Genomic DNA, 26,561 nt, shown 5'->3' on the forward strand with positions numbered 1-26,561 from the left:
AGAGGGGGAGACAGGGGGAGACAGGCCCTCAGGTATAGAAGGGGGAGACAGGCCCTCAGGTATAGAAGGGGGAGACGGGGAGACAGGCCCTCAGGTATAGAAGGGGGAGACAGGCCCTCAGGTATAGAAGGGGGAGACAGGCCCTCAGGTATAGAAGGGGGAGACAGGCCCTCAGGTATAGAAGGGGGAGACAGGCCCTCAGGTATAGAAGGGGGAGACAGGCCCTCAGGTATAGAAGGGGGAGACAGGCCCTCAGGTATAGAAGGGGAAGACAGGCCCTCAGGTATAGAAGGGGGAGACAGGCCCTCAGGTATAGAAGGGGGAGACAGGCCCTCAGGTATAGAAGGGGGAGACAGGCCCTCAGGTATAGAAGGGGGAGACAGGGGGAGACAGGCCCTCAGGTATAGAAGGGGGAGACAGGGGGAGACAGGCCCTCAGGTATAGAAGGGGGAGACAGGCCCTCAGGTATAGAGAGGGGGAGACAGGGGGAGACAGGCCCTCAGGTATAGAAGGGGGAGACGGGGAGACAGGCCCTCAGGTATAGAAGGGGGAGACAGGCCCTCAGGTATAGAAGGGGGAGACAGGCCCTCAGGTATAGAAGGGGGAGACAGGCCCTCAGGTATAGAAGGGGGAGACAGGCCCTCAGGTATAGAAGGGGGAGACAGGCCCTCAGGTATAGAAGGGGGAGACAGGGGGAGACAGGCCCTCAGGTATAGAAGGGGGAAACAGGCCCTCAGGTATAGAGAGGGGGAGACAGGGGGAGACAGGCCCTCAGGTATAGAAGGGGGAGACAGGCCCTCAGGTATAGAAGGGGGAGACGGGGAGACAGGCCCTCAGGTATAGAAGGGGGAGACAGGCCCTCAGGTATAGAAGGGGGAGACAGGCCCTCAGGTATAGAAGGGGGAGACAGGCCCTCAGGTATAGAAGGGGGAGACAGGCCCTCAGGTATAGAAGGGGGAGACAGGCCCTCAGGTATAGAAGGGGGAGACAGGCCCTCAGGTATAGAAGGGGGAGACAGGCCCTCAGGTATAGAAGGGGGAGACAGGGGGAGACAGGCCCTCAGGTATAGAAGGGGGAGACAGGGGGAGACAGGCCCTCAGGTATAGAAGGGGGAGACAGGCCCTCAGGTATAGAAGGGGGAGACAGGCCCTCAGGTATAGAAGGGGGAGACAGGCCCTCAGGTATAGAAGGGGGAGACAGGCCCTCAGGTATAGAAGGGGGAGACAGGGGGAGACAGGCCCTCAGGTATAGAGAGGGGGAGACAGGCCCTCAGGTATAGAAGGGGGAGACAGGGGGAGACAGGCCCTCAGGTATAGAAGGGGGAGACAGGGGGAGACAGGCCCTCAGGTATAGAAGGGGGAGACAGGGGGAGACAGCCCCTCAGGTATAGAAGGGGGAGACAGGCCCTCAGGTATAGAAGGGGGAGACAGGCCCTCAGGTATAGAAGGGGGAGACAGGGGGAGACAGGCCCTCAGGTATAGAAGGGGGAGACAGGCCCTCAGGTATAGAAGGGGGAGACAGGCCCTCAGGTATAGAAGGGGGAGACAGGGGGAGACAGGCCCTCAGGTATAGAAGGGGGAGACAGGGGGAGACAGGCCCTCAGGTATAGAAGGGGGAGACATGCCCTCAGGTATAGAAGGGGGAGACAGGCCCTCAGGTATAGAAGGGGGAGACAGGCCCTCAGGTATAGAAGGGGGAGACATGGGGAGACAGGCCCTCAGGTATAGAAGGGGGAGACAGGCCCTCAGGTATAGAGAGGGGGAGACAGGGGGAGACAGGCCCTCAGGTATAGAAGGGGGAGACAGGCCCTCAGGTATAGAAGGGGGAGACGGGGAGACAGGCCCTCAGGTATAGAAGGGGGAGACAGGCCCTCAGGTATAGAAGGGGGAGACAGGCCCTCAGGTATAGAAGGGGGAGACAGGCCCTCAGGTATAGAAGGGGGAGACAGGCCCTCAGGTATAGAAGGGGGAGACAGGCCCTCAGGTATAGAAGGGGGAGACAGGCCCTCAGGTATAGAAGGGGGAGACAGGGGGAGACAGGCCCTCAGGTATAGAAGGGGGAGACAGGCCCTCAGGTATAGAAGGGGGAGACAGGGGAGACAGGCCCTCAGGTATAGAAGGGGGAGACAGGGGGAGACAGGCCCTCAGGTATAGAAGGGGGAGACAGGCCCTCAGGTATAGAAGGGGGAGACAGGGGGAGACAGGCCCTCAGGTATAGAAGGGGGAGACAGGCCCTCAGGTATAGAGAGGGGGAGACAGGGGGAGACAGGCCCTCAGGTATAGAAGGGGGAGACGGGGAGACAGGCCCTCAGGTATAGAAGGGGGAGACAGGCCCTCAGGTATAGAAGGGGGAGACAGGCCCTCAGGTATAGAAGGGGGAGACAGGCCCTCAGGTATAGAAGGGGGAGACAGGGGGAGACAGGCCCTCAGGTATAGAAGGGGGAAACAGGCCCTCAGGTATAGAGAGGGGGAGACAGGGGGAGACAGGCCCTCAGGTATAGAAGGGGGAGACAGGCCCTCAGGTATAGAAGGGGGAGACGGGGAGACAGGCCCTCAGGTATAGAAGGGGGAGACAGGCCCTCAGGTATAGAAGGGGGAGACAGGCCCTCAGGTATAGAAGGGGGAGACAGGCCCTCAGGTATAGAAGGGGGAGACAGGCCCTCAGGTATAGAAGGGGGAGACAGGCCCTCAGGTATAGAAGGGGGAGACAGGCCCTCAGGTATAGAAGGGGGAGACAGGCCCTCAGGTATAGAAGGGGGAGACAGGCCCTCAGGTATAGAAGGGGGAGACAGGGGGAGACAGGCCCTCAGGTATAGAAGGGGGAGACAGGCCCTCAGGTATAGAAGGGGGAGACGGGGAGACAGGCCCTCAGGTATAGAAGGGGGAGACAGGCCCTCAGGTATAGAAGGGGGAGACAGGCCCTCAGGTATAGAAGGGGGAGACAGGCCCTCAGGTATAGAAGGGGGAGACAGGCCCTCAGGTATAGAGAGGGGGAGACAGGCCCTCAGGTATAGAGAGGGGGAGACAGGCCCTCAGGTATAGAGAGGGGGAGACAGGCCCCTCAGGTATAGAGAGGGGGAGACAGGGGGGAGACAGGCCCTCAGGTATAGAAGGGGTAGACAGGGGGGAGACAGGCCCTCAGGTATAGAGAGGGGGAGACAGGCCCCTCAGGTATAGAGAGGGGGAGACAGGCCGTCAGGTATAGAGAGGGGGAGACAGGCCCTCAGGTATAGAGAGGGGGAGACAAGCCCTCAGGTATAGAAGGGGGAGACAGGCCCTCAGGTATAGAAGGGGGAGACAGGGGGGAGACAGGCCCTCAGGTATAGAGAGGGGGAGACAGGCCCTCAGGTATAGAGAGGGGGAGACAGGGGGGAGACAGGCCCTCAGGTATAGAGAGGGGGAGACAGGCCCTCAGGTATAGAAGGGGGAGACAGGGGGGAGACAGGCCCTCAGGTATAGAGAGGGGGAGACAGGCCCTCAGGTATAGAGAGGGGGAGACAGGGGGGAGACAGGCCCTCAGGTATAGAGAGGGGGAGACAGGCCCTCAGGTATAGAGAGGGGGAGACAGGCCCTCAGGTATAGAGAGGGGGAGACAGGGGGGAGACAGGCCCTCAGGTATAGAGAGGGGGAGACAGGCCCTCAGGTATAGAAGGGGGAGACAGGGGGGAGACAGGCCCTCAGGTATAGAGAGGGGGAGACAGGCCCTCAGGTATAGAAGGGGTAGACAGGGGGGAGACAGGCCCTCAGGTATAGAAGGGGGAAACAGGGGGAGACAGGCCCTCAGGTATAGAAGGGGGAGACAGGGGGAGACAGGCCCTCAGGTATAGAAGGGGGAGACAGGGGGAGACAGGCCCTCAGGTATAGAAGGGGGAGACAGGGGGAGACAGGCCCTCAGGTATAGAAGGGGGAGACAGGGGGAGACAGGCCCTCAGGTATAGAAGGGGGAGACAGGGGGAGACAGGCCCTCAGGTATAGAAGGGGGAGACAGGGGGAGACAGGCCCTCAGGTATAGAAGGGGGAGACAGGGGGAGACAGGCCCTCAGGTATAGAAGGGGGAGACAGGGGGAGACAGGCCCTCAGGTATAGAAGGGGGAGACAGGGGGAGACAGGCCCTCAGGTATAGAAGGGGTAGACAGGGGGGAGACAGGCCCTCAGGTATAGAAGGGGGAGACAGGCCCTCAGGTATAGAAGGGGGAGACAGGGGGAGACAGGCCCTCAGGTATAGAGAGGGGGAGACAGGCCCTCAGGTATAGAAGGGGGAGACAGGGGGAGACAGGCCCTCAGGTATAGAAGGGGGAGACAGGGGGAGACAGGCCCTCAGGTATAGAAGGGGGAGACAGGGGGAGACAGCCCCTCAGGTATAGAAGGGGGAGACAGGCCCTCAGGTATAGAAGGGGGAGACAGGCCCTCAGGTATAGAAGGGGGAGACAGGGGGAGACAGGCCCTCAGGTATAGAAGGGGGAGACAGGCCCTCAGGTATAGAAGGGGGAGACAGGCCCTCAGGTATAGAAGGGGGAGACAGGGGGAGACAGGCCCTCAGGTATAGAAGGGGGAGACAGGGGGAGACAGGCCCTCAGGTATAGAAGGGGGAGACATGCCCTCAGGTATAGAAGGGGGAGACAGGCCCTCAGGTATAGAAGGGGGAGACAGGCCCTCAGGTATAGAAGGGGGAGACATGGGGAGACAGGCCCTCAGGTATAGAAGGGGGAGACAGGCCCTCAGGTATAGAGAGGGGGAGACAGGGGGAGACAGGCCCTCAGGTATAGAAGGGGGAGACAGGCCCTCAGGTATAGAAGGGGGAGACGGGGAGACAGGCCCTCAGGTATAGAAGGGGGAGACAGGCCCTCAGGTATAGAAGGGGGAGACAGGCCCTCAGGTATAGAAGGGGGAGACAGGCCCTCAGGTATAGAAGGGGGAGACAGGCCCTCAGGTATAGAAGGGGGAGACAGGCCCTCAGGTATAGAAGGGGGAGACAGGCCCTCAGGTATAGAAGGGGGAGACAGGGGGGAGACAGGCCCTCAGGTATAGAAGGGGGAGACAGGCCCTCAGGTATAGAAGGGGGAGACAGGGGGAGACAGGCCCTCAGGTATAGAAGGGGGAGACAGGGGGAGACAGGCCCTCAGGTATAGAAGGGGGAGACAGGCCCTCAGGTATAGAAGGGGGAGACAGGGGGAGACAGGCCCTCAGGTATAGAAGGGGGAGACAGGCCCTCAGGTATAGAGAGGGGGAGACAGGGGGAGACAGGCCCTCAGGTATAGAAGGGGGAGACGGGGAGACAGGCCCTCAGGTATAGAAGGGGGAGACAGGCCCTCAGGTATAGAAGGGGGAGACAGGCCCTCAGGTATAGAAGGGGGAGACAGGCCCTCAGGTATAGAAGGGGGAGACAGGGGGAGACAGGCCCTCAGGTATAGAAGGGGGAAACAGGCCCTCAGGTATAGAGAGGGGGAGACAGGGGGAGACAGGCCCTCAGGTATAGAAGGGGGAGACAGGCCCTCAGGTATAGAAGGGGGAGACGGGGAGACAGGCCCTCAGGTATAGAAGGGGGAGACAGGCCCTCAGGTATAGAAGGGGGAGACAGGCCCTCAGGTATAGAAGGGGGAGACAGGCCCTCAGGTATAGAAGGGGGAGACAGGCCCTCAGGTATAGAAGGGGGAGACAGGCCCTCAGGTATAGAAGGGGGAGACAGGCCCTCAGGTATAGAAGGGGGAGACAGGCCCTCAGGTATAGAAGGGGGAGACAGGCCCTCAGGTATAGAAGGGGGAGACAGGGGGAGACAGGCCCTCAGGTATAGAAGGGGGAGACAGGCCCTCAGGTATAGAAGGGGGAGACGGGGAGACAGGCCCTCAGGTATAGAAGGGGGAGACAGGCCCTCAGGTATAGAAGGGGGAGACAGGCCCTCAGGTATAGAAGGGGGAGACAGGCCCTCAGGTATAGAAGGGGGAGACAGGCCCTCAGGTATAGAAGGGGGAGACAGGCCCTCAGGTATAGAAGGGGGAGACAGGCCCTCAGGTATAGAAGGGGGAGACAGGCCCTCAGGTATAGAAGGGGGAGACAGGCCCTCAGGTATAGAAGGGGGAGACAGGCCCTCAGGTATAGAAGGGGGAGACAGGCCCTCAGGTATAGAAGGGGGAGACAGGGGGAGACAGGCCCTCAGGTATAGAAGGGGGAGACAGGGGGAGACAGGCCCTCAGGTATAGAAGGGGGAGACAGGCCCTCAGGTATAGAAGGGGGAGACAGGCCCTCAGGTATAGAAGGGGGAGACAGGGGGAGACAGGCCCTCAGGTATAGAAGGGGGAAACAGGCCCTCAGGTATAGAGAGGGGGAGACAGGGGGAGACAGGCCCTCAGGTATAGAAGGGGGAGACAGGCCCTCAGGTATAGAAGGGGGAGACGGGGAGACAGGCCCTCAGGTATAGAAGGGGGAGACAGGCCCTCAGGTATAGAAGGGGGAGACAGGCCCTCAGGTATAGAAGGGGGAGACAGGCCCTCAGGTATAGAAGGGGGAGACAGGCCCTCAGGTATAGAAGGGGGAGACAGGCCCTCAGGTATAGAAGGGGGAGACAGGCCCTCAGGTATAGAAGGGGAAGACAGGCCCTCAGGTATAGAAGGGGGAGACAGGCCCTCAGGTATAGAAGGGGGAGACAGGCCCTCAGGTATAGAAGGGGGAGACAGGCCCTCAGGTATAGAAGGGGGAGACAGGGGGAGACAGGCCCTCAGGTATAGAAGGGGGAGACAGGGGGAGACAGGCCCTCAGGTATAGAAGGGGGAGACAGGCCCTCAGGTATAGAGAGGGGGAGACAGGGGGAGACAGGCCCTCAGGTATAGAAGGGGGAGACGGGGAGACAGGCCCTCAGGTATAGAAGGGGGAGACAGGCCCTCAGGTATAGAAGGGGGAGACAGGCCCTCAGGTATAGAAGGGGGAGACAGGCCCTCAGGTATAGAAGGGGGAGACAGGCCCTCAGGTATAGAAGGGGGAGACAGGCCCTCAGGTATAGAAGGGGGAGACAGGGGGAGACAGGCCCTCAGGTATAGAAGGGGGAAACAGGCCCTCAGGTATAGAGAGGGGGAGACAGGGGGAGACAGGCCCTCAGGTATAGAAGGGGGAGACAGGCCCTCAGGTATAGAAGGGGGAGACGGGGAGACAGGCCCTCAGGTATAGAAGGGGGAGACAGGCCCTCAGGTATAGAAGGGGGAGACAGGCCCTCAGGTATAGAAGGGGGAGACAGGCCCTCAGGTATAGAAGGGGGAGACAGGCCCTCAGGTATAGAAGGGGGAGACAGGCCCTCAGGTATAGAAGGGGGAGACAGGCCCTCAGGTATAGAAGGGGGAGACAGGCCCTCAGGTATAGAAGGGGGAGACAGGGGGAGACAGGCCCTCAGGTATAGAAGGGGGAGACAGGGGGAGACAGGCCCTCAGGTATAGAAGGGGGAGACAGGCCCTCAGGTATAGAAGGGGGAGACAGGCCCTCAGGTATAGAAGGGGGAGACAGGCCCTCAGGTATAGAAGGGGGAGACAGGCCCTCAGGTATAGAAGGGGGAGACAGGGGGAGACAGGCCCTCAGGTATAGAGAGGGGGAGACAGGCCCTCAGGTATAGAAGGGGGAGACAGGGGGAGACAGGCCCTCAGGTATAGAAGGGGGAGACAGGGGGAGACAGGCCCTCAGGTATAGAAGGGGGAGACAGGCCCTCAGGTATAGAAGGGGGAGACAGGCCCTCAGGTATAGAAGGGGGAGACAGGCCCTCAGGTATAGAAGGGGGAGACAGGCCCTCAGGTATAGAAGGGGGAGACAGGCCCTCAGGTATAGAAGGGGGAGACAGGCCCTCAGGTATAGAAGGGGGAGACAGGGGGAGACAGGCCCTCAGGTATAGAAGGGGGAGACAGGCCCTCAGGTATAGAAGGGGGAGACAGGCCCTCAGGTATAGAAGGGGGAGACAGGGGGAGACAGGCCCTCAGGTATAGAAGGGGGAGAAGAGGAATACTGAGGGGATCATTGCTTCCTTCGGGGGGAGGGGGGCTATAACACATCCTGTTTGTTTATCACTCTAACTGTTGACTCTAACCACTCATTATTTGCAGTAGTGAAGCTGCCTAGAAATTGCTGCTGCCTGCTAATACATCAAGAAGCACCCTTGAGAAAGAGACACACACACACACACACACACCTAGAACAGCCTGTCCCCAGTGCTCCGTCAGCACAAGACCAGTCAGAGAGGAACTCAACAAGCTGCCATGCAGGGTTGAGCAACGCTGGGTTTCTCCTGTCATATGACCCACCTCCACACACACACACACACACACACACACACACACACACAAAGACACCGCTGCCAGGCAGGAGAAACCACATTCTTCCCATCTCATCACAGATTTTCCGCTGCGTTCTGTGTTCTGGAACTGTGGACAGGTGTGGGTATCTCAGATCTGGAGGACATATCAAAAGCACCTTGATAACTTTAGGATATTTTTCATGGATATTACAAATATGATATGTGGTGTGTGAGTACATGAATGCCCCTGTGTGTGTGTGTGTGCTCCAGATCCACAGCTACAGCATGTCTGCCTCCCTGGTCCTCCAGGTGTTTAACAGCAGCTACAGCGTCCAGGTGGCCGCCTGCACACAGGCTGGCCAGGGCATGCTCAGCCCCCCCACCTCCATCTACGTCCCGGAGAGCAGTGAGTACAGCACACACACATACGCACACACACAGAAAGACAACCAGCAGACTACAGTGAGTGGATGTTTCCTGTGTTTTTATGCGATGGTGTGTAAGAATGATACCATGTGTTTGTATGTGATAGTGTGTAAGAATGATACGCTGTGTTTTGAGCAGGCTGATAACACTGATCACAGCTAACCTCCTGTCTACACGCAACACATGATCATGATTAGCCAGTCAAGCATCTGTGCCCTTGATGACATCAGACGCGTGTGTGTGTGTTGTCCTCCGCTGCAGGATGGGTCCCTCCCCCCTCAGCCAGGCCGGACCCCCAGGCCTCTGGCTGGTTCTCTGTCCTGCTCGGGTTGGGGATGAGCGTGTGCCTGATCCTGCTGCTGCTCTGGGCCTTCATCTGCCTGCGCCGCCATCTCCAGGACACACGCTTCGGGTATAACGGACACACCTCCGGTTAGGGGGTGGGGTGGGGGTCTGTTTTCCTCACCGGAGGCCCATCTGGCTTACAGCTGGTGCAGCTGTAAGTGACTGTGTGTGTCCGGATGCTCAGTTCATTAAGCAGAGGAGCTGCTGTCTGACGTGCAGCTACAGCACACACAGCTGAGACAGCAGTCCTCTCTTCCCCCTCTCCTTTTCTTCTCCTCTCCTGCCCTCCTCTCATCTCCTTTCCCTGCCTCCTGGAGTCCATTAACAAGCCTCTGACTCAGTTCCTCCTCTCCTGAGACAGATAATTGTGTCATGGACATGATGGACTGCTATTTAACCCTGCGAGCTGCCCTGCTGCCTGTGAGAAACGGCTCAGCTGAACAACTGTAAACATGTGAAGGACTCCCTCTGTAGTGAGTCTGTAACGTGTAGCGCTCTGTAACGCTGCCCCTCTCTGGCGCCCCCTGCAGGCAGCTGTTTGGCAGTGCAGAGAAGCTGCAGCCCGTGGTCCAGTACAGACCCCAGAGATCCTACAACCGCTCAGACATCGAGATCACACGTATGACCCCTCCTCAACCCTGCTGGACACACAGCCGAGAGTCTGGATCACTTCACCCGGTTGCTCCAGGCATATGATAACGTGTAATTGTTTGTGTGTGTGTGTGTGTCCCCTCTCCAGTTGCCAACCTGGGGGTGAGTGGTGAGCTGCAGGCTAAGCTTCAGGATGTGATGGTCCTGAGGACTCTGCTGACCATAGGGAAGGTCCTGGGAGAAGGTAACACCACACACCAGTTCGTCCACTAGTCTGTCTCCCTACCTGAACATAGGGGCTTGACCCATCTGCTACATCTGAAAATAGTAGCTCTTTTCACCCTTGTTAAAAATGTGTTTGTCGTATTCATTTTTTTATGTTTTTCTTCTGGTGCATTGTTGTTTTTGATTTAACTTTGACTGTGTCACAGGACTCTTAAACAGACCTTAGTCTCAAAAGCTCAACAGTTACAACAAAGGTTGAAAAGTTCACTATATAGGTCCAAGGCTATGTACAAGTTATCTATAATTGGTCCAACGTTATATAAAAGTGAACTTATAGGCCAACTGTTATGTGATCAAATGTGACATGAAGTTGCTGTTGTTGACCAGGTGAGTTTGGTTCGGTGGTGGAGGGGCGACTGAAACAAGAGGATGGATCCTCTGAGAAAGTGGCTGTGAAGACCATGAAATGTGAGGCTCCTCTGCTTCCAGCCCTCCAACACATTGTGCACACCTGTGATTCAAATCAAACATACCTCAGCAACTTTCAAATGTGTTTGATCAGTGTAGTTGACACAGACGTGGTGTGTGTGCTGTCTCTCTAGTGGACAGCTTCTCTCAGAGGGAGATAGAGGAGTTTCTGAACGAGGCAGCCTGCATGAAGGACTTCCACCATCCCAACGTCATCAGGCTGCTGGGTGTGTATGACTGGCATCAGAACTGCATGTGAAAGGACCAACGTGTGTGTCCGGGTGTGTGTTCCTGATTATATCTGCTCAGGTGGGTTAGCACAGCGGATGTGTGTGGAGGGGGGCTGACTGCTGTGTTTCAGGTGTGTGTGTGTGTGTGTGTGTGTGTATGTGTGTGTGGAGGGGACTGACTGTGCCATGATTCAGGTGTGTGTGTGTGTAGGGGACTGACTGTGCTGTGTTCCAGGTGTGTGTGTGTGTGTGTGGAGGGGACTGACTGCTGTGTTCCAGGTGTGTGTGTATGTGTGTGGAGGGGACTGACTGCTGTGTTCCAGGTGTGTGTGTGTGTATGTGTGTGGAGGGGACTGACTGCTGTGTTCCAGGTGTGTGTGTATGTGTGAAGGGGACTGACTGCTGTGTTCCAGGTGTGTGTGTATGTGTGTGGAGGGGACTGACTGCTGTGTTCCAGGTGTGTGTGTATGTGTGTGGAGGGGACTGACTGCTGTGTTCCAGGTGTGTGTGTATGTGTGTGGAGGGGACTGACTGCTGTGTTCCAGGTGTGTGTGTGTGTATGTGTGTGGAGGGGACTGACTGCTGTGTTCCAGGTGTGTGTGTGTGTGTGTGTGTGTGTGTGTGTATGTGTGTGTGTGGAGGGGACTGACTGCTGTGTTCCAGGTGTGTGTCTGGAGACGGGGCCAGCCCACTCCCCCAGGCCCATGGTCATCCTGCCCTACATGACCCACGGTGACCTGCACAGCTTCCTGCTGCGCTCACGCCTCAGGGACAGCCCACTGGTGAGACTGGAGACTCTCTCTCTATCTCCCTCTCTACCTCTCTCTCCCTTCCTCTCTCTACCTCTCCCTCTCTCCCTCCCCTCTCTCTCCCTCCCTCTCGTTCTTAGTCTCTCTCTCTCTTTGACTCTCATTTAGCAAATTCTGATGATGATTCTGATGATTGATGATGATGACTCTGTGTCCATCCTCAGTACCTACCCACACAGACGTTGCTCAAGTTCATGATTGACATCGCCATGGGGATGGAGTACCTCAGTGGGCGGAACTTCCTGCATCGTGACCTGGCTGCTCGCAACTGCATGTAGGCAGCAGAAACAAAACTGAATTCTTATGTAAAGGCCTTTTACAAGCAGTGTCACATACTGTAACAGAAAGCAACGACAAGGCGGATTTTAACTGACTTATTGATCTGCAGCTATACCCATCACCAGTGAGCTATACCCGTCACCAGTGAGCTATACCCGTCACCTGTGAGCTATACCCGTCACCAGTGAGATATACCCGTCACCAGTGAGCTATACCCGTCACCAGTGAGCTATACCCGTCACCAGTGAGCTATACCCGTCACTAGTGAGCTATACCCGTCCCCAGTGAGCTATACCCGTCGCCAGTGAGCTATACCCGTCGCCAGTGAGCTATGCCCATCACTAGTGAGCTATACCCGTCACCAGTGAGCTATACCCGTCACCAGTGAGCTATACCCGTCACCAGTGAGCTATACCCGTCACCAGTGAGCTATACCCGTCACCAGTGAGCTATACCCGTCACCAGTGAGCTATACCCATCACCAGTGAGCTATACCCGTCACCAGTGAGCTATACCCATCACTAGTGAGCTATACCCGTCACCAGTGAGCTATACCCATCACTAGTGAGCTATACCTATGCCTTGTTTTGACTGCCCCCTCCTCCCTGCGGTGTGTTCAGGCTGCGTGATGACATGACGGTGTGCGTGGCGGACTTCGGCCTGTCCAAGAAGATCTACAGCGGGGACTACTACCGCCAGGGCCGCGTTGCCAAGATGCCCGTCAAGTGGATCGCCGTGGAGAGCCTTGCTGACAGAGTGTTCACGGTCAAGAGCGACGTGGTAACGACCCTCTCAGTTTGTCCTGGGTAACCTGGTCTACCTGGATGAGTGTGTGTACACCTGCATGAGAGAGCGTTTACCTAGATGAGAGTGTTTACCTAGATGAGAGTGTTTACCTAGATGAGAGTGTTTACCTAGATGAGAGCGTTTACCTGGATGAGTGTGTGTCTGGTGTTTACCTGGATGTGAGAGTGTCTACCTTGTGCATCACAGACTGGAGTGTTGTGTTTGCTAAACTACCAGATCGTCTTTAACATGCTTCTCACCTCAGTAAATCTGGCATCCAGTAAACACCCCACCTCTACAGCAGGACACATGTAGACAGGGCAGAAGTTTAAGAGGAGGGGAAGCTGTACCATAGATGAACAACAATGTGTTCTGTTAGCACATGCAATTTTTTTAACGACATACAGGGGGGATATTAATCTTAACATTCAATCTCTTGATCTGCAGGTACATGCTCTATCACTGAGCCCTTTAAGAGGAGGTGAAGTTTTAATGTAGCTAGGAGATGTCTGAGCTGATAGCTGAGACGTGGGTACTTCACACCGTGTCTGGAATATACAGATTTCTCCTTGGGTCTGACCACCGAAATACTGTAGAACGATGCACTTCTGATCTTTGATTTTCAGCTTTTTCCAATTTGCTCTATTTTAATGTTGCTTTGTAGAAAGAATGAAATGATTACTAAAGAAGTGTGATTGTGTCCCTGTGTGTCAGTGGGCGTTTGGCGTGACCATGTGGGAGATCGCTACGCGGGGCATGACCCCATACCCGGGGGTTCAAAACCACGAGATCTACGACTACTTGCTGGAGGGCCAGAGACTCAAGCAGCCCGCAGACTGCCTGGACGAGCTGTGAGTCCTGCTGGGTGGGGTTGTAGTGTCTGTCTGTGTGTGTGCGCATGTGTGTGACGGGGATCGGAGGCTATAATGTGGGTGTGCACGAGTGCGTGTGTGTGAGGAGAATGTTGGGAGGATGTTTCGGTTCCATCAGTACAGACCAACCAGGACCCCCATGTGTGTGTGTCCCTGCAGGTATGAGATCATGTACAGCTGCTGGAGGTCCGACCCTCTGGACCGGCCCCCCTTCACCCAGGTCCGGGAGAGGCTGGAGAAGCTGACCGAGAGGCTTCCGGAAGCTTCCAGCAAGGAGGACATCATCTACATCAACACCTCCTTCCCTGAGGAGGAGCCCCAGGCTGCAGAGGAGACACGTCTAGACACAACCCTCTTTAGCTCCTCCCCCTCCTGCAGCCGCCAGGCCCCAGACTGCTCGCTGGTCAGGGTCGACATCCATGAGAGCCAGGGGGAGGAGGACGACCGCTATGTTGTGGTCATGTCCTCCACAGACCCCACCAGGAGAACAGCCACCCCTGTGGACACGCCCCTACTGTCGAGTGATGTCTCGGGTCTGGCCAATGGGGAAGCAGCTGGGGAGTGCTGTGGGGCGGATCAGAACTCGGGCGAGACAACACTGCTGCTCTGACTGTCAGACTGATGTCACCTTGATGACCGACTGATGATACTTTGACGACTGAAGGATATTGACAGAATTTAATTCAACCTCAAACTAGGAGTTGAAGCTTAATTCCCAATGGTCTGCAGTACTTGCCCCTGTTTGCTATTGCCTACATACACCTATCATGGTAACCCCTCAGTTCAACGTGTGCAAAAGTATTTTTTTTGTCTCTTATTGCTCCAATGAATAAGCTTTGCTGAAGAAGGAAGTTGGTCTCCAGCAAGCAATGCTAAAGACTGTGAAACTAAAGTCAGTGTAAACTTTTCCAGCCAATACTTGACACTATCATCAGTGTGGATAAATATTTTAATGGAACTATGCACATTTTTGACATTTGAAATAGAACTGTACATATAAAGTGTGTATAATGTATAGTAAGAATTTGTATATATGGCAGTATTGGTGTATGCTGGTGATTCAGCTGACTTAACTGTGTTAGTTAACTTGCCAATAAGTTAAACATTGACCAACGAGTTTAATAATTTAGATATTTGCATGATTTTTTTCATGATGGAATAAACCTTTTGATGTATTCACAGGTGCATTCTAATTACTCTTCTAATACCCTCTGCCAGTAGAGTCGGTGTGTAGCCAGGTTCGCGGTTTTCCCGCACAGTTGAGCTATTTGGAAACAAATGTAGCTATTTGGAAAATGCAGTCGCAGGAAGAGTATACAGAGCCGCGGTGTTGTCAGAGTGAAATGTACAGAAATGTATGTTATTCTACGTCTTTTACAGTAATTTCACAATACTCTTCCACGGAATAAACCATAGATTGGGGTATCAGCTCTGCTTGTAACATCAGAAGACTGCATTTTTTGGCACACGCTCGCTTACAGATATGCACAGGGCACATCGCAGCGCATCTCATTGGTTATCACATAGCCTAACTGAGAACACATTAAGTTCTCAACGTGTTTCTTGGGGCTATTTTCATAAAGAGCCGCGACTGCAAAAATATTTCTTATAGTTTGAGATTGTGAACAAATAAAAAACAAAAATGGGATCGTTTCTTTATGGGTATAGAATATAAATGTAACGCAATGGTCAACATGTATTTGAAGGCTTTTTGTGTGAATGCAGTTGTCTCTGATTGGAGGGGAAAACACGGACCTATTTTCATTCCTTTTGGGCGCGTTTTGGGTTGTCATTGGGCTGGAGATGTTCTTGGACTTGCAAACCCTGCGCAGGTATGTGACGTCGCTTGGGCTCAGGTGAGCTTGTTCCTGGCAGGCTATCAGAGGCGGTAAGCCACACATCTGCACAGCACGTAAGAACATGGCTGTCCGTGACAAGATGCAGACGTGGTGCTGCAGTGTTGGCACACTGAGACCGTGGCTCATGCTTGTCTCTGGGATTTTACTCAGCGTTGAGAACCGGGGGGTCATGGCAGCCCCCGAGACCGGACAATGGAGTGTGACTATTGTCAATGTGAGTAACGTTTGTTCAGCTCCGGTCCAATGCAAGATCCAAAGCAATCTTCTATCCTCGCTAGTGCTAACTAACTGGCTAACAGTTAGCTATCTAGCTAGCATCTTCTGGAATAAAGCTAACACCCTGACAATGTTGTTAGTTAGCTAGCAGGCTAACGTTTTTGTTGTCAATCATAACGTAACGAACCCTTTGTCATCTTTATATTCGAGTATAGCTTGTCTACTCGACTATCTGTGCCAGTGACATGCTGACAATTCGAATAAAATGCAAGCAAGCAATCTTTGCTCCCTTGCTAGCAACTGGGTTGCAAACTGATTGTAGTTTCCTAGCACAAAGCCAGTCGCTGTACAGTACAGCTAGTCTAGTTAGTTAGCTAGTTAAGACGTCGTGGATAACATGACCAAACCGCACTTCCTCTGTCACTGTCTATACTAGTATTGCTCCATCCTTACATACGATGTGATACCGAGATGCGAGGAAAATTCATGGTGTTTATTAACTTGTCAGCTTGACTAGCTAATAGGTGTTTCAGATTAGCATGGCAATGTTGTTGCAAACGACCGGGAACAAGGAAACTAAGAAGAGTCGTATTAAATATTAATTCAGCTAGCTGAAGTGCCCATTTTCCACAGAGGTAAGTGCCATTGCCCTGTTCCATATCCTGTTGCTCAGTAAGGTGAGACAGGCAGACAGCAAGTTCTCAAAGAGACGGTTGTGTAGTGTGTACCGGTGAGAGATTGGACTACTAGACAGCCAGGCTTGTCTTGCCCTCTCAGCAGTGCCAATGTAAACACTCAGCTTCTCTCCACAGACCACAAAACCACTGCTGCTGAGAAAGTCCATGTACAAAGACACAGATGTCCAGTTGAAAGGTATTGCCATGCTGTAGAGGAGAAACGCACTACTTGCTCACACCTCATGTCTCAGGAATCTTGCTTGTGCGTGCTAATTTTTATATTCTATTTCCAGTTGTGTTATTCAGCTGTCCAGAGAAGGTGACGTTTACCATTAAGTGGTATCTGAAGTTTTATCCTTGTCACAACGAGTTCAACAACATAGAGGTTAGTAGAACACATATCTGATGTCACCCGTGGTTACCTTAAGGGTGTGTAATGATTGTGGTGGTGGTAGCCTTTGTTTCCAGAGCCCTTTGTTACGAACGCTATGCTTTGCCCTGATGGAGGGGATGTTGCCATACACAGCAGCTGATTGTCCTTCTATACAGCCCACCTTTCCATTAAGAAGTCTGATTCTGCTGAAGCCGTCGTCACAATGTTTCCACTACCATTATATTAGCCCCTCAACGGCACCCCCCGCCCCCCCTGGAAGGTCAAGTAAAAAATAAACGTTTTTTATTTTTTATAGAGCCCGATCACAAAATAAGTCATTTAAGGTTACCTTTCCTATAAAACAGGTCTATAGCATGCTCTTTTATTAAACAAACTAAATGGCCTTATGTTATTCAGATGGCTGAGTGGTGAGGGAGTCGGGCTATTAATCAGAAGGTTGTTGGTTCGCTCCCCGGCCGTGCCAAATGACGTTGTGTCCTTGGGCAAGGCACTTCACCCTACTTGCCTCGGGGAGAATGTCCCTGTACTTGCTGTAAGTCGCTCTGGATAAGAGCGTCTGCTAAATGTAAATGTATTTCTTATTTACACGACGTCACGTCATTTCTGTCTACATGGTCGTCGCCCCCGCCACCGGGTTAGGCCCCCCCCCCCCAAAGCTGTAAACCTAAACCTAGGGGAAACACTGCGTCATGTTGTGTTCCAGGAGATGTATGAGAGGACGCCCCTGAGCCGAGATGAGGGGCTGGACCCCAACCCCCTGGGGCAGGGAGAGGGCATCCTGCACATGCACCAGCCCCTCACCTGCAACAGCAGCCTGCGCTTCTTCCCCATGCTCAATGTAAGCAACACAACACAAACCTGTCTGCCTGTGATAAACCAACATCATATGTCTGTCAGCATCACCTGTCTGTCAGCCTGGGATAACCCAGAATCACCCATCTGTCTGCCTTTGATAATCCAGCATCACCCGTCTGTCAGCCTGTGCTAGCTATCTGTGTCTTGTTAGCCCTGTGCTAACTATCTGTGTCTTGTCAGCCCTGTGCTAACTATCTGTGTCTTGTCAGCCCTGTGCTAACTATCTGTGTCTTGTCAGCCCTGTGCTAACTATCTGTGTCTTGTTAGCCCTGTGCTAACTATCTGTGTCTTGTCAGCCCTGTGCTAGCTATCTGTGTCTTGTCAGCCCTGTGCTAGCTATATGTGTCTTGTTAGCCCTGTGCTAGCTTACTGTGTCTTGTTAGCCCTGTGCTAGCTTACTGTGTCTTGTCAGCCCTGTGCTAGCTATCTGTGTCTTGTTAGCCCTGTGCTAGCTTACTGTGTGTTGTGTGTGTGTGTTCCAGAAAGCCAAGGCTGAACCTCGTCCCTTAGTGCCACATGCGGAGGGGGCGGAACCGGTAGGAAACTTGGGGCGGGGGTTTAGCCTGCTGTGTCATATCAGATACTTCTCTAACGTGCTAGTCTGCTTGTGTTTGTGCTGTCCTGTTTGTGTGTTGTGTATTATTCATGATGTCTGTTCCAGGACCAGAACTACACCAGGTGGACAATGGAGGAGTACCAGCGTGGCTCCGCACCTCTGAGGAACGCCAGCCTGCCCGCCAAGAGTGACGTCATAGCAACCACCTGGAGGGACGGGCCCTACCTGCTGGTGGTCAAGATCTCCTCCGATCGGCCCGCCGCCGGATGGAACCTGACTGGTAGCAGCCCCACACAGCCTGCCTGGTTATCAGCTCCACACAGCCTGCCTGGTTATCAGCCCCACACAGCCTGCCTGGTTATCAGCCCCACACAGCCTGCCTGGTTATCAAGGCTATCTACTGGTTATCCTTAGGGATCAATAAGGAGAATTTAATAGAATTGTAGGCTGTTTATCAGTGTTTATCTAGGTTTATTTATGAATTTACGTCGGAAACCAATACAGTGAATTGAATTATATATTAATTATGTTATACGTATGTATTGATGCTGTGTGAGCTAGATCCAAACGCAGGTTGAAATGTAGCGTCACATTGTCATATACTGTACGTACATACCAAGATGAAAGGGGGCTTTAATGTTCAACGCTATCTACTGCTGTTTGATTTAGACGACAATTAAGACACTGGTACTATTTGCGGTTCACTGTCTAATGATATATCCTTCTGTCTGTCTCCTCTCTCTGGTGTCCCAGTGAGTGTGGTGATGAAGGGGTCTCACGGTTTCATCTCTGTCACTGAGTGGCCTCTCATGATCGTGAGTAAACCCTGTCTCTCTCTGTATAACGAACCAAACACACCTCTGCCATGTGGAGAGGCCAGATCAGGCGTCTCTCAACCAAGACGCTAACTTGGTCCTTTACATTATAACACAACATGGACTGGGACCTCACTGGTCGGACTGGGACCTCACTGGTCGGACTGGGACCTCACTGGTCGGACTGGGACCTCACTGGTCGGACTGGGACCTCACTGGTCTAACCAGGATCTAGCATGTCTAACAGGGATCTCATTAGGACATTGTGTGAAACCACAGCCCTGATGCCAAATATTTAGACAGGAGACGTGTCACATACCTGAGTCTGTGCCTTTCAGAGGTGTTGTTTACTGTGGCTGACATTCACACACACACACACACACACACACACACACACACACACACACACACACACACGTCCATACACACTTACCACTGTCAGGACCGTTCTATGGAACTACACCCTGGTAGGGCTGGGCAATATATAAAAAAAAATTGCTATCGATATTGTCAAAATGTTTACCATATTCAATATATATCTCAATATGTTTGCATTTGCTTTTAAATAATAAAAAAAACTAGATTTTCTTTTGCCCCCATTAGAAAACAACAAACACAATTTAGATAGAACAGCTATTGGTACAAAATGTGTAGTGCAAATTTAAGCAGGAAAAAAAGACCCTCCCCCACCTCACGTCTCTTGCATGGGAATATGTGACAAGACGAAAAGGGGACATAATATTGGACTTTCGGAGAGTTCTTTGGGAAAGTATGCTTGAATTTGAAATATTCGATATTCACAATATTTTTACATTGTCATAAAAATTATTGCAATATTCTTGCTAATATTTGATATATCACCGAGCCCTACACCCTAGTATGAAAACTATAGACACCACCACGTCCTCTTCCTCCTCTGTTCTACATGGTGCTGTGTGTTCTCTGTTCTACATGGTGCTGTGTGTTCTCAGTTCTACATGGTGATGTGTGTTCTCAGTTCTACATGGTGCTGTGTGTTCTCAGTTCTACATGGTGCTGTGTGTTCTCAGTTCTACATGGTGCTGTGTGTTCTCAGTTCTACATGGTGCTGTGTGTTCTCAGTTCTACATGGTCCTGTGTGTTCTCAGTTCTACATGGTGATGTGTGTTCTCAGTTCTACATGGTGATGTGTGTTCTCAGTTCTACATGGTGCTGTGTGTTCTCAGTTCTACATGGTGCTGTGTGTTCTCAGTTCTACATGGTGATGTGTGTTCTCAGTTCTACATGGTGATGTGTGTGGTGTACATCCTGCTGGGCCTGCTGTGGCTGCTGTGGTCGGCCTGCTACTGGAAGGACCTGCTGAGGATCCAGTTCTGGATCGCGGGGGTGATCTTCCTGGGCATGGTGGAGAAGGCTGTGTTCTGCGCCGAGTACGAGAACACAAACTCCATGGGGGCTGCTTGTGAGTCTCCTAACCTTGCAGTGTGTGTTTGAGCTTGTTTGTTTGGGCTTGTGTTTCTGGTGTGTGTGTGCGTGCGTGTGTGTGCGCGTGTGTGTGTGTGAGAGAGAGAGAGAGGAAGGGGGGGTGTTTTGTTGTCGTCCTCGCAGTTTTTGGATGATCTGTGTACAGAGATATGTCAGGGAAACCCAAAGGGTTTGTCTCTAAAAACTCTGGCCTTCCTAAGAGACTCTCTCACTATTCGCCACCAGACACAAAACATACACCAGCTCAGACACAACACACACACCAGCTCAGACACAACACACACACCAGCTCAGACACAACACACACACCAGCTCAGACACAACACACACACCAGCTCAGACACAACACACACCAGCTCAGACACAACACACACCAGCTCAGACACAACACACACCAGCTCAGACACAACACACACCAGCTCAGACACAACACACACCAGCTCAGACACAACACACACACCAGCTCAGACACAACACACCCCAGCTCAGACACAACACACCCCAGCTCAGACACAACACACCCCAGCTCAGACACAACACACACCAGCTCAGACACAACACACACCAGCTCAGACACAACACACACCAGCTCAGACACAACACACACCAGCTCAGACACAACACACACCAGCTCAGACACAACACACACACCAGCTCAGACACAACACACCCCAGCTCAGACACAACACACACCCCAGCTCAGACACAACACACACCCCAGCTCAGACACAACACACACACCAGCTCAGACACAACACACACACCAGCTCAGACACAACACACACACCAGCTCAGACACAACACACACACCAGCTCAGACACAACACACACTAGCTCAGACGCAACACACACCAGCTCAGACACAACACACACCACCAGACACAACACACACCAGCTCAGACACAACACACACCAGCTCAGACACAACACACACCAGCTCAGACACAACACACACCAGCTCAGACACAACACACACCAGCTCAGACACAACACACACCAGCTCAGACAGACACACACACCAGCTCAGACAGACACACACCAGCTCAGACACAACACACACCAGCTCAGACACAACACACACCAGCTCAGACACAACACACACCAGCTCAGACAGACACACTGGCCTGCTGATCTTAGCTGGGCTGGTGTGTGTGTGTGTGTGTGGTGGTCTCAGCCCCAAGCCTGCTGATCTTTGCTGAGCTGGTGTCTGCTCTGAAGAGGACCCTGGCCAGACTGCTGGTCATCATCGTCAGTTTGGGCTACGGCATTGTCAAGTAGGTCCTACACCACCTCGTCATATTTTTTAAGTTATTGTTGTTGTGGTTATAACTGTTCTTGTCATGAATACTTTAGAATATTGTTTTATTTGTAAAAATGTTAAAGGTGTAGAATAATTAGGTTTATAGCTGTTTTTCCTCTGTGTGTTTGCTTTGTGAGCCAGGCCACGCCTAGGCACAGTTATGCACAGAGTGGTGGGGCTAGGAGTCCTGTACTTTGCCTTCGCCAGCATTGAAGGGGTCCTGAGGATCACTGGGGTGAGGAGAGCCACCTCTCACTGAGCCTGTCATGTCAGTTGAGACAGTTCCAATGTACTATTTTGTGTGTGTGTGTGTTGGCTGAAGGGTCGGGATAATGGACCAGCCCTCATCACAGCCATAGTTTTAACTGTGTTTGACTCCTGCTGCGTGTGGTTCATATCCTTCCAACGGACATGTCTCTCTCTCTCTCTCACACACACACACACACACACACACACACACACACACACACACACACACACATGCACTGAATGGTACTCCATTCTAGCCTGAGCCTCCACATTCTCTCATTTCTTTGGGGAATAATGTTGACTATTTACCGTGGGGAATGGGTGTGTTGTCTCTGTCCTCCTCCTCACCTTTCTCCCCCCCCCCTGCTTCTCTTCCCCCTTTTCCTTCCTCCGTCTCCCAGGCTAAAGACTCTGACCTGGCCTTGTTGGCCAGCATCCCCCTGGCTCTACTTGACTCCTCTCTCTGCTGGTGGATATCCTTTGGTTCTACTGTCTCTGTTTGTGTACTCCTGCCTCCACCCTGCCTCTATATTGGGTCTGTCTCCACCCTGCCTCTATATTGGGTCTGCCTCCACCCTGCCTCTATATTGGGTCTGCCTCTACCCTGCCTCTATATTGGGTCTGCCTCCAGCCTCTTCCCTTTCTATATGGGGCCTGCTTCCAGCCTCTACTCCACCTCTATCTTGGTTCTGCCTCCATCATCTACTCTGCCTCTATCAGCTCTGACCCCCACCTACAGGTGCTGCTGAGGGACACAAGTAGAGGCACATCTTTTAACCTAGCATGACATCATCCCTGTTGTTTAACCCTAACCTTCTGGTTTCATCTGCATGGTGACATGAGGTCTGTCAGACACCTGGTGTAGTGTTTGGTCTGGGGCCAGACAGTGTTTGGTCTGGGGCCAGACAGTGTTTGGTCTGGGGCCAGACAGTGTTTGGTCTGGGGCCAGACAGTGTTTGGTCTGGGGCCAGACAGTGTTTGGTCTGGGGCCAGACAGTGTTTGGTCTGGGGCCAGACAGTGTTTGGTCTGGGGCCAGACAGTGTTTGGTCTGGCGTCAGTTGTTTCCTTGACTACCTGACACATCTTCGTGAGCCTGGCCCAGACCATCAAGACCCTGAAGCTGCGGAGGAACCCGGTCAAGCTGTCGCTCTACCGGCACTTCACCAACACGCTCATCTTTGCTGTGTTAGGTGGGTAATGTGCTCCGCTCCTAGTCCTAACCATGGTCTTTACCAAACAAGGGGCGATACTGTCGAATCATTGGGTGAACTTGATTAGTGACTGTAATGTAACAAATGGAGCTGTCCTGTAAGAGCTGATTGTGAGGCAAATCCAAAACACATCAAGCACTTTTAATCCAATCCAATCTATGATGTGTGATAATAACATGTCTTCTTTGTTAACTTGTCTGTCTACCTCCCGGTAATTATCAGGCAGCTCGTTCATATGTTTTGTGGGAGTGGCTTTTAAGGGTGGGGGTGAAATACTTTGGTTTAAATCAAACTCAAGCTAAAATTGCTAGGATCGCAAAACGTGCCTATCCTGCCTTTTAAAGCACAAAAAAGGAGGATGTCAAATATTCAACTTTTCACTGAAATTGTTAAGAACGATAATTGTTAAGGTATTATTGTTAATGAATGGATATAATTACATGCAAAGCATATGAGAGGTGTCTGACTGGTGACAGCTGACCTAGTGGTGTGATGATGGCTCAGCACTGAGATAACGTTGTTGTTTGTCCTGCTCAGCTTCCATCATCTTCATGGTGTGGACCACTAAGAAGTTCAGGCTAGCAGACTGCCAGTCTGTGAGTATGGCAGACCAAGCTGGAGGATGATGGTGATGATGATGATTACTGCTGGCTTTTCATAGGAGGGTGGATGTGGTATGTTTATGTTGACAGGACTGGATGGAGCTGTGGGTGGACGATGCCTTCTGGAGGTTCCTCTTCTCCATCATCCTTCTCGTCATCATGTTCCTATGGCGACCTTCCGCCAACAACCAGAGGTGAGATTCTGGAACATAGTCGGACAGTACTGAGAAGCCCTCTGGGACCTTGCTTGTAAAAAGGGCTATACAGGAAGTAAAGAAAACAAACCCCCCCAAAAATGTATATTTTTTATTTGAGAGACACTAGTCAGCCCACACTGCAGTGTCTCCCTGGTGCAGTTTGACTCTTGACCCCCCTGACCCCTCTCAGGTACGCTTTCACTCCGCTGATGGACGACTCGGACGATGAGGAGATAGAGGAGTTCCTGGTGTCAGCTAACATAGGTAACCCTGACCCCACATGGTGAACCCTGACCTTACATGGTAACCCTGACCCCACCCCAACATAATGACCTTTGACCTGACCCCACCACTGATCTGATCCTCTGTTATTCACCCCTTGTGTGCTTATACATGTATGCTCACACACACACACACATGATCATGACCAGATCCAGACCTCCTCAGCTGGCCTGGCACTCCTGCTACCTGTGCTCTGGGGTTATTATGGTCTGTTTGGCTCCTCAGCTGATGGGATCAAGCTGCGGGCCACCAATAAGAATGAGTCCAACGGGTCAGCCAAGCCCCCCCCTGCGGCCCCAGGAGCCGGCCCTGTGAGTACAGCTGCAGCTCACTGACCTCCACCTGACTGTTGACACACTGTCTGTCCCTCTAGTTCTCTCTCGCTGTCTGTCTCTCTACCTCTTTTTTTCTTGCGCTGTCTCTCTCTCTCTCTGTCACACTGTCTGTCTCTCTTCCTCTCTCTCTCTCTCTGTCACACTGTGTCTCTCTACCTCTCTCTCGCTGTCTGTCTTGTCTCCCTGTCTCTTGCTTTGATTAGTTGTATCCATCCAATTGTGTACAAAGGCATTTGTCTGTGCCCTGTTGATGACGAGAGGTTCCAGATCCATTCATGTTTGACGTGTCTGTTGTTGTCTGGAGCAGCAGCTCTGTGACTGACAGCACCAATCAGCTCTGTGACTGACAGCACCAATCAGCTCTGTGACTGACAGCACCAATCAGCTCTGTGACTGACAGCACCAATCAGCTCTGTGACTGACAGCACCAATCAGCTCTGTGACTGACAGCACCAATCAGCTCTGTGACTGACAGCACCAATCAGCTCTGTGACTGACAGCACCAATCAGCTCCTGTCTGTGTCTCTCTCTCTCCCTCTCCAGGATGATGACTTGAAGTGGGTGGAAGACCACATTCCTACCTCTCTGACAGACGTGTAAGCAGCAGCACATTGTTGATGAGAATCAGCTCATCACCTGTCTGTCAGCACCAGATTTGACTAGATACTTTACTCTCTCTCCCCTCTATTCTCTCTTCCCTGTATTCTCTTGTGTGTGCGTGTGTGTGTAGAGCTCTGCCAGTCCTGCTGGACTCTGATGAGGTAAGTGACTAGTCCTATTGGATTCACATTAACATAAACATTAGTTAATTTCATATCACACATAGACACATGAATGAAGAGCCCAACAGTGTTTATAGAACCAGAGCAAAAGCTTCACATGTTTTATATTGTGTTTCCTATTCAGGAAATCATGACCACCAAGTATGAGATGTCCAAGATGGAGTAGATGGGAGGAACCCCCCTCCTCTCGTAGAGAACCCCTCTCCTCTCCTGGACGACGCTCTCCTCCCCTGGAGAGAAGCCTCTCCTCCCTGGAGAACCTCTCCTGTCCTGGACAACCCTCCTGGAGAACCCTCTCCTCTAGAACCCTCTCCTGTCGAACCCCTTTCCTAAAGAACCTTCCCCTGGAGAACCCTCTCCTCTTTTGGAGAACCCTCTCCTCCAGAGTGTGTGTGTGTGTGTGTGAGGGGGGGGGGTCTGGGCTGGAGGGTCCACCTCTGCCTGCCTTCCTCTCAGCCTCTCCTAGACACCACCATGATGTTAACAACAGAAAGAGGCAACAATGATTACAAAAACCATCTGACTGACCACACGTGCACTTTTCTCCATGCAAAGCTCCTAGTTGGAAAGAGCCTTCTGTTCCAAAGGCAATAGTTCACATTATATTACAGGATGTATTTATTTTTGTTTTAGTGACTCTGAGTGGAGGTATTTTGGAGATCCAGACTGGTTATCTCCAAGCTAGACTGGTGTTCTAGTTCTGCTTCTCACTAAGGGATGCTGCATCCCTTTTATGTAAAGATATAATGTGACTGGTCTTGTTTACGTGTGTGACTGTACATGAATGTGAAAGAATGCGTATGTGTGTGTATTTACACACACACATTGTATATACTGTGTGTGTGTGTGTTGTTTGTCAAGGCTGGGACACGATTCATACAATGTGTGTGAATAAAGCAGTACTAAGAGAAGTGTTCATGTTCGACTCGGGAAGCACAGGGTGTGTGAGAGAATATTACGTTGAACTAAAGTGGTGTGTATCAATGAAAGCAGATGTAAGTTTGGAAGGTGTGTGTGACGGTGACAGGTGTTTGTGTTTTAATGAGGTGTGTGTTGAGGCTAACGCAGGGAGGTGTGTGTTATGCGTTATATCTTCTGTCCTGTGTGAAATAAAGAGCAATACTGGTCCTATTTGAACGGTTTGTGCTGCTATGAGACTCATTCATGACATACCTATGCTTTTTTTCTCCATTTGTATTTTTATATTCCAGTGATAACAAAATGTTGTAAAACTAATCTGACTGTCTCACTGGTTGGTTATCTGGCTGGTTTCACGGAGAGGCCAGAAGGAGACCTGGGTGGCGACATCTGCAGGACGCACACCTGGTGGTAGTTCTCAGTCCTGACACCTGATGGGGTGGTGCTGAAGTCCTAACTCACCTGGTGGTGCTGCCTGGAATGGTCCTCCTCACCTGCGTAGAAGCACCTGTCCACCAGCTTGGAGAGCTCAGACCTCCAGGCTGACTCCTA

The 26,561-nt window shown here is 52.3% G+C and overlaps 2 protein-coding genes across 4 annotated transcripts in view; both read left to right on the forward strand.

Annotated features, from left to right (window-relative positions):
- Positions 1 to 14,473, forward strand: part of mertka (c-mer proto-oncogene tyrosine kinase a) — a 38,724-nt gene extending 24,251 nt beyond the window's left edge. For both annotated transcript variants that reach the window (XM_062463035.1, XM_062463036.1), the window contains exons 9-19: positions 8,536 to 8,671; positions 8,953 to 9,103; positions 9,567 to 9,655; positions 9,776 to 9,871; positions 10,240 to 10,320; positions 10,455 to 10,547; positions 11,214 to 11,332; positions 11,524 to 11,633; positions 12,259 to 12,418; positions 13,139 to 13,275; positions 13,456 to 14,473. In XM_062463035.1, the coding sequence (XP_062319019.1) occupies positions 8,536 to 8,671; positions 8,953 to 9,103; positions 9,567 to 9,655; positions 9,776 to 9,871; positions 10,240 to 10,320; positions 10,455 to 10,547; positions 11,214 to 11,332; positions 11,524 to 11,633; positions 12,259 to 12,418; positions 13,139 to 13,275; positions 13,456 to 13,906 (1,623 nt within the window). In that variant the 3' untranslated portion in view covers positions 13,907 to 14,473. The remainder of the gene's footprint in view (positions 1 to 8,535; positions 8,672 to 8,952; positions 9,104 to 9,566; positions 9,656 to 9,775; positions 9,872 to 10,239; positions 10,321 to 10,454; positions 10,548 to 11,213; positions 11,333 to 11,523; positions 11,634 to 12,258; positions 12,419 to 13,138; positions 13,276 to 13,455) is intronic.
- Positions 14,474 to 14,948: 475 nt separating this feature from the next.
- Positions 14,949 to 25,479, forward strand: tmem87b (transmembrane protein 87B). 2 transcript variants are annotated; one of them, XM_062463052.1, is made up of 19 exons: positions 14,949 to 15,369; positions 16,184 to 16,244; positions 16,342 to 16,433; positions 17,146 to 17,280; positions 17,780 to 17,833; positions 17,959 to 18,133; positions 18,607 to 18,668; positions 19,926 to 20,109; positions 21,307 to 21,406; positions 21,574 to 21,667; positions 21,755 to 21,825; positions 22,763 to 22,872; positions 23,431 to 23,489; positions 23,586 to 23,689; positions 23,883 to 23,956; positions 24,200 to 24,285; positions 24,853 to 24,905; positions 25,040 to 25,070; positions 25,216 to 25,479. In XM_062463052.1, exons 1-19 carry the CDS (start codon positions 15,217 to 15,219, stop codon positions 25,255 to 25,257), a joined length of 1,740 nt encoding a protein of 579 aa, XP_062319036.1. In that variant the 5' UTR covers positions 14,949 to 15,216; the 3' UTR covers positions 25,258 to 25,479. The 2 variants fall into 2 exon arrangements, with proteins under 2 accessions (XP_062319036.1, XP_062319035.1); XM_062463051.1 differs by lacking the exon at positions 21,755 to 21,825 and adding an exon at positions 22,083 to 22,154 and having other exon boundaries at positions 14,950 to 15,369; positions 22,764 to 22,872.
- Positions 25,480 to 26,561: the final 1,082 nt, after the last annotated feature.

Source organism: Osmerus eperlanus, chromosome 6 (genome assembly GCF_963692335.1).
Source record: "Osmerus eperlanus chromosome 6, fOsmEpe2.1, whole genome shotgun sequence".
Lineage (NCBI taxonomy): Eukaryota > Metazoa > Chordata > Actinopteri > Osmeriformes > Osmeridae > Osmerus > Osmerus eperlanus.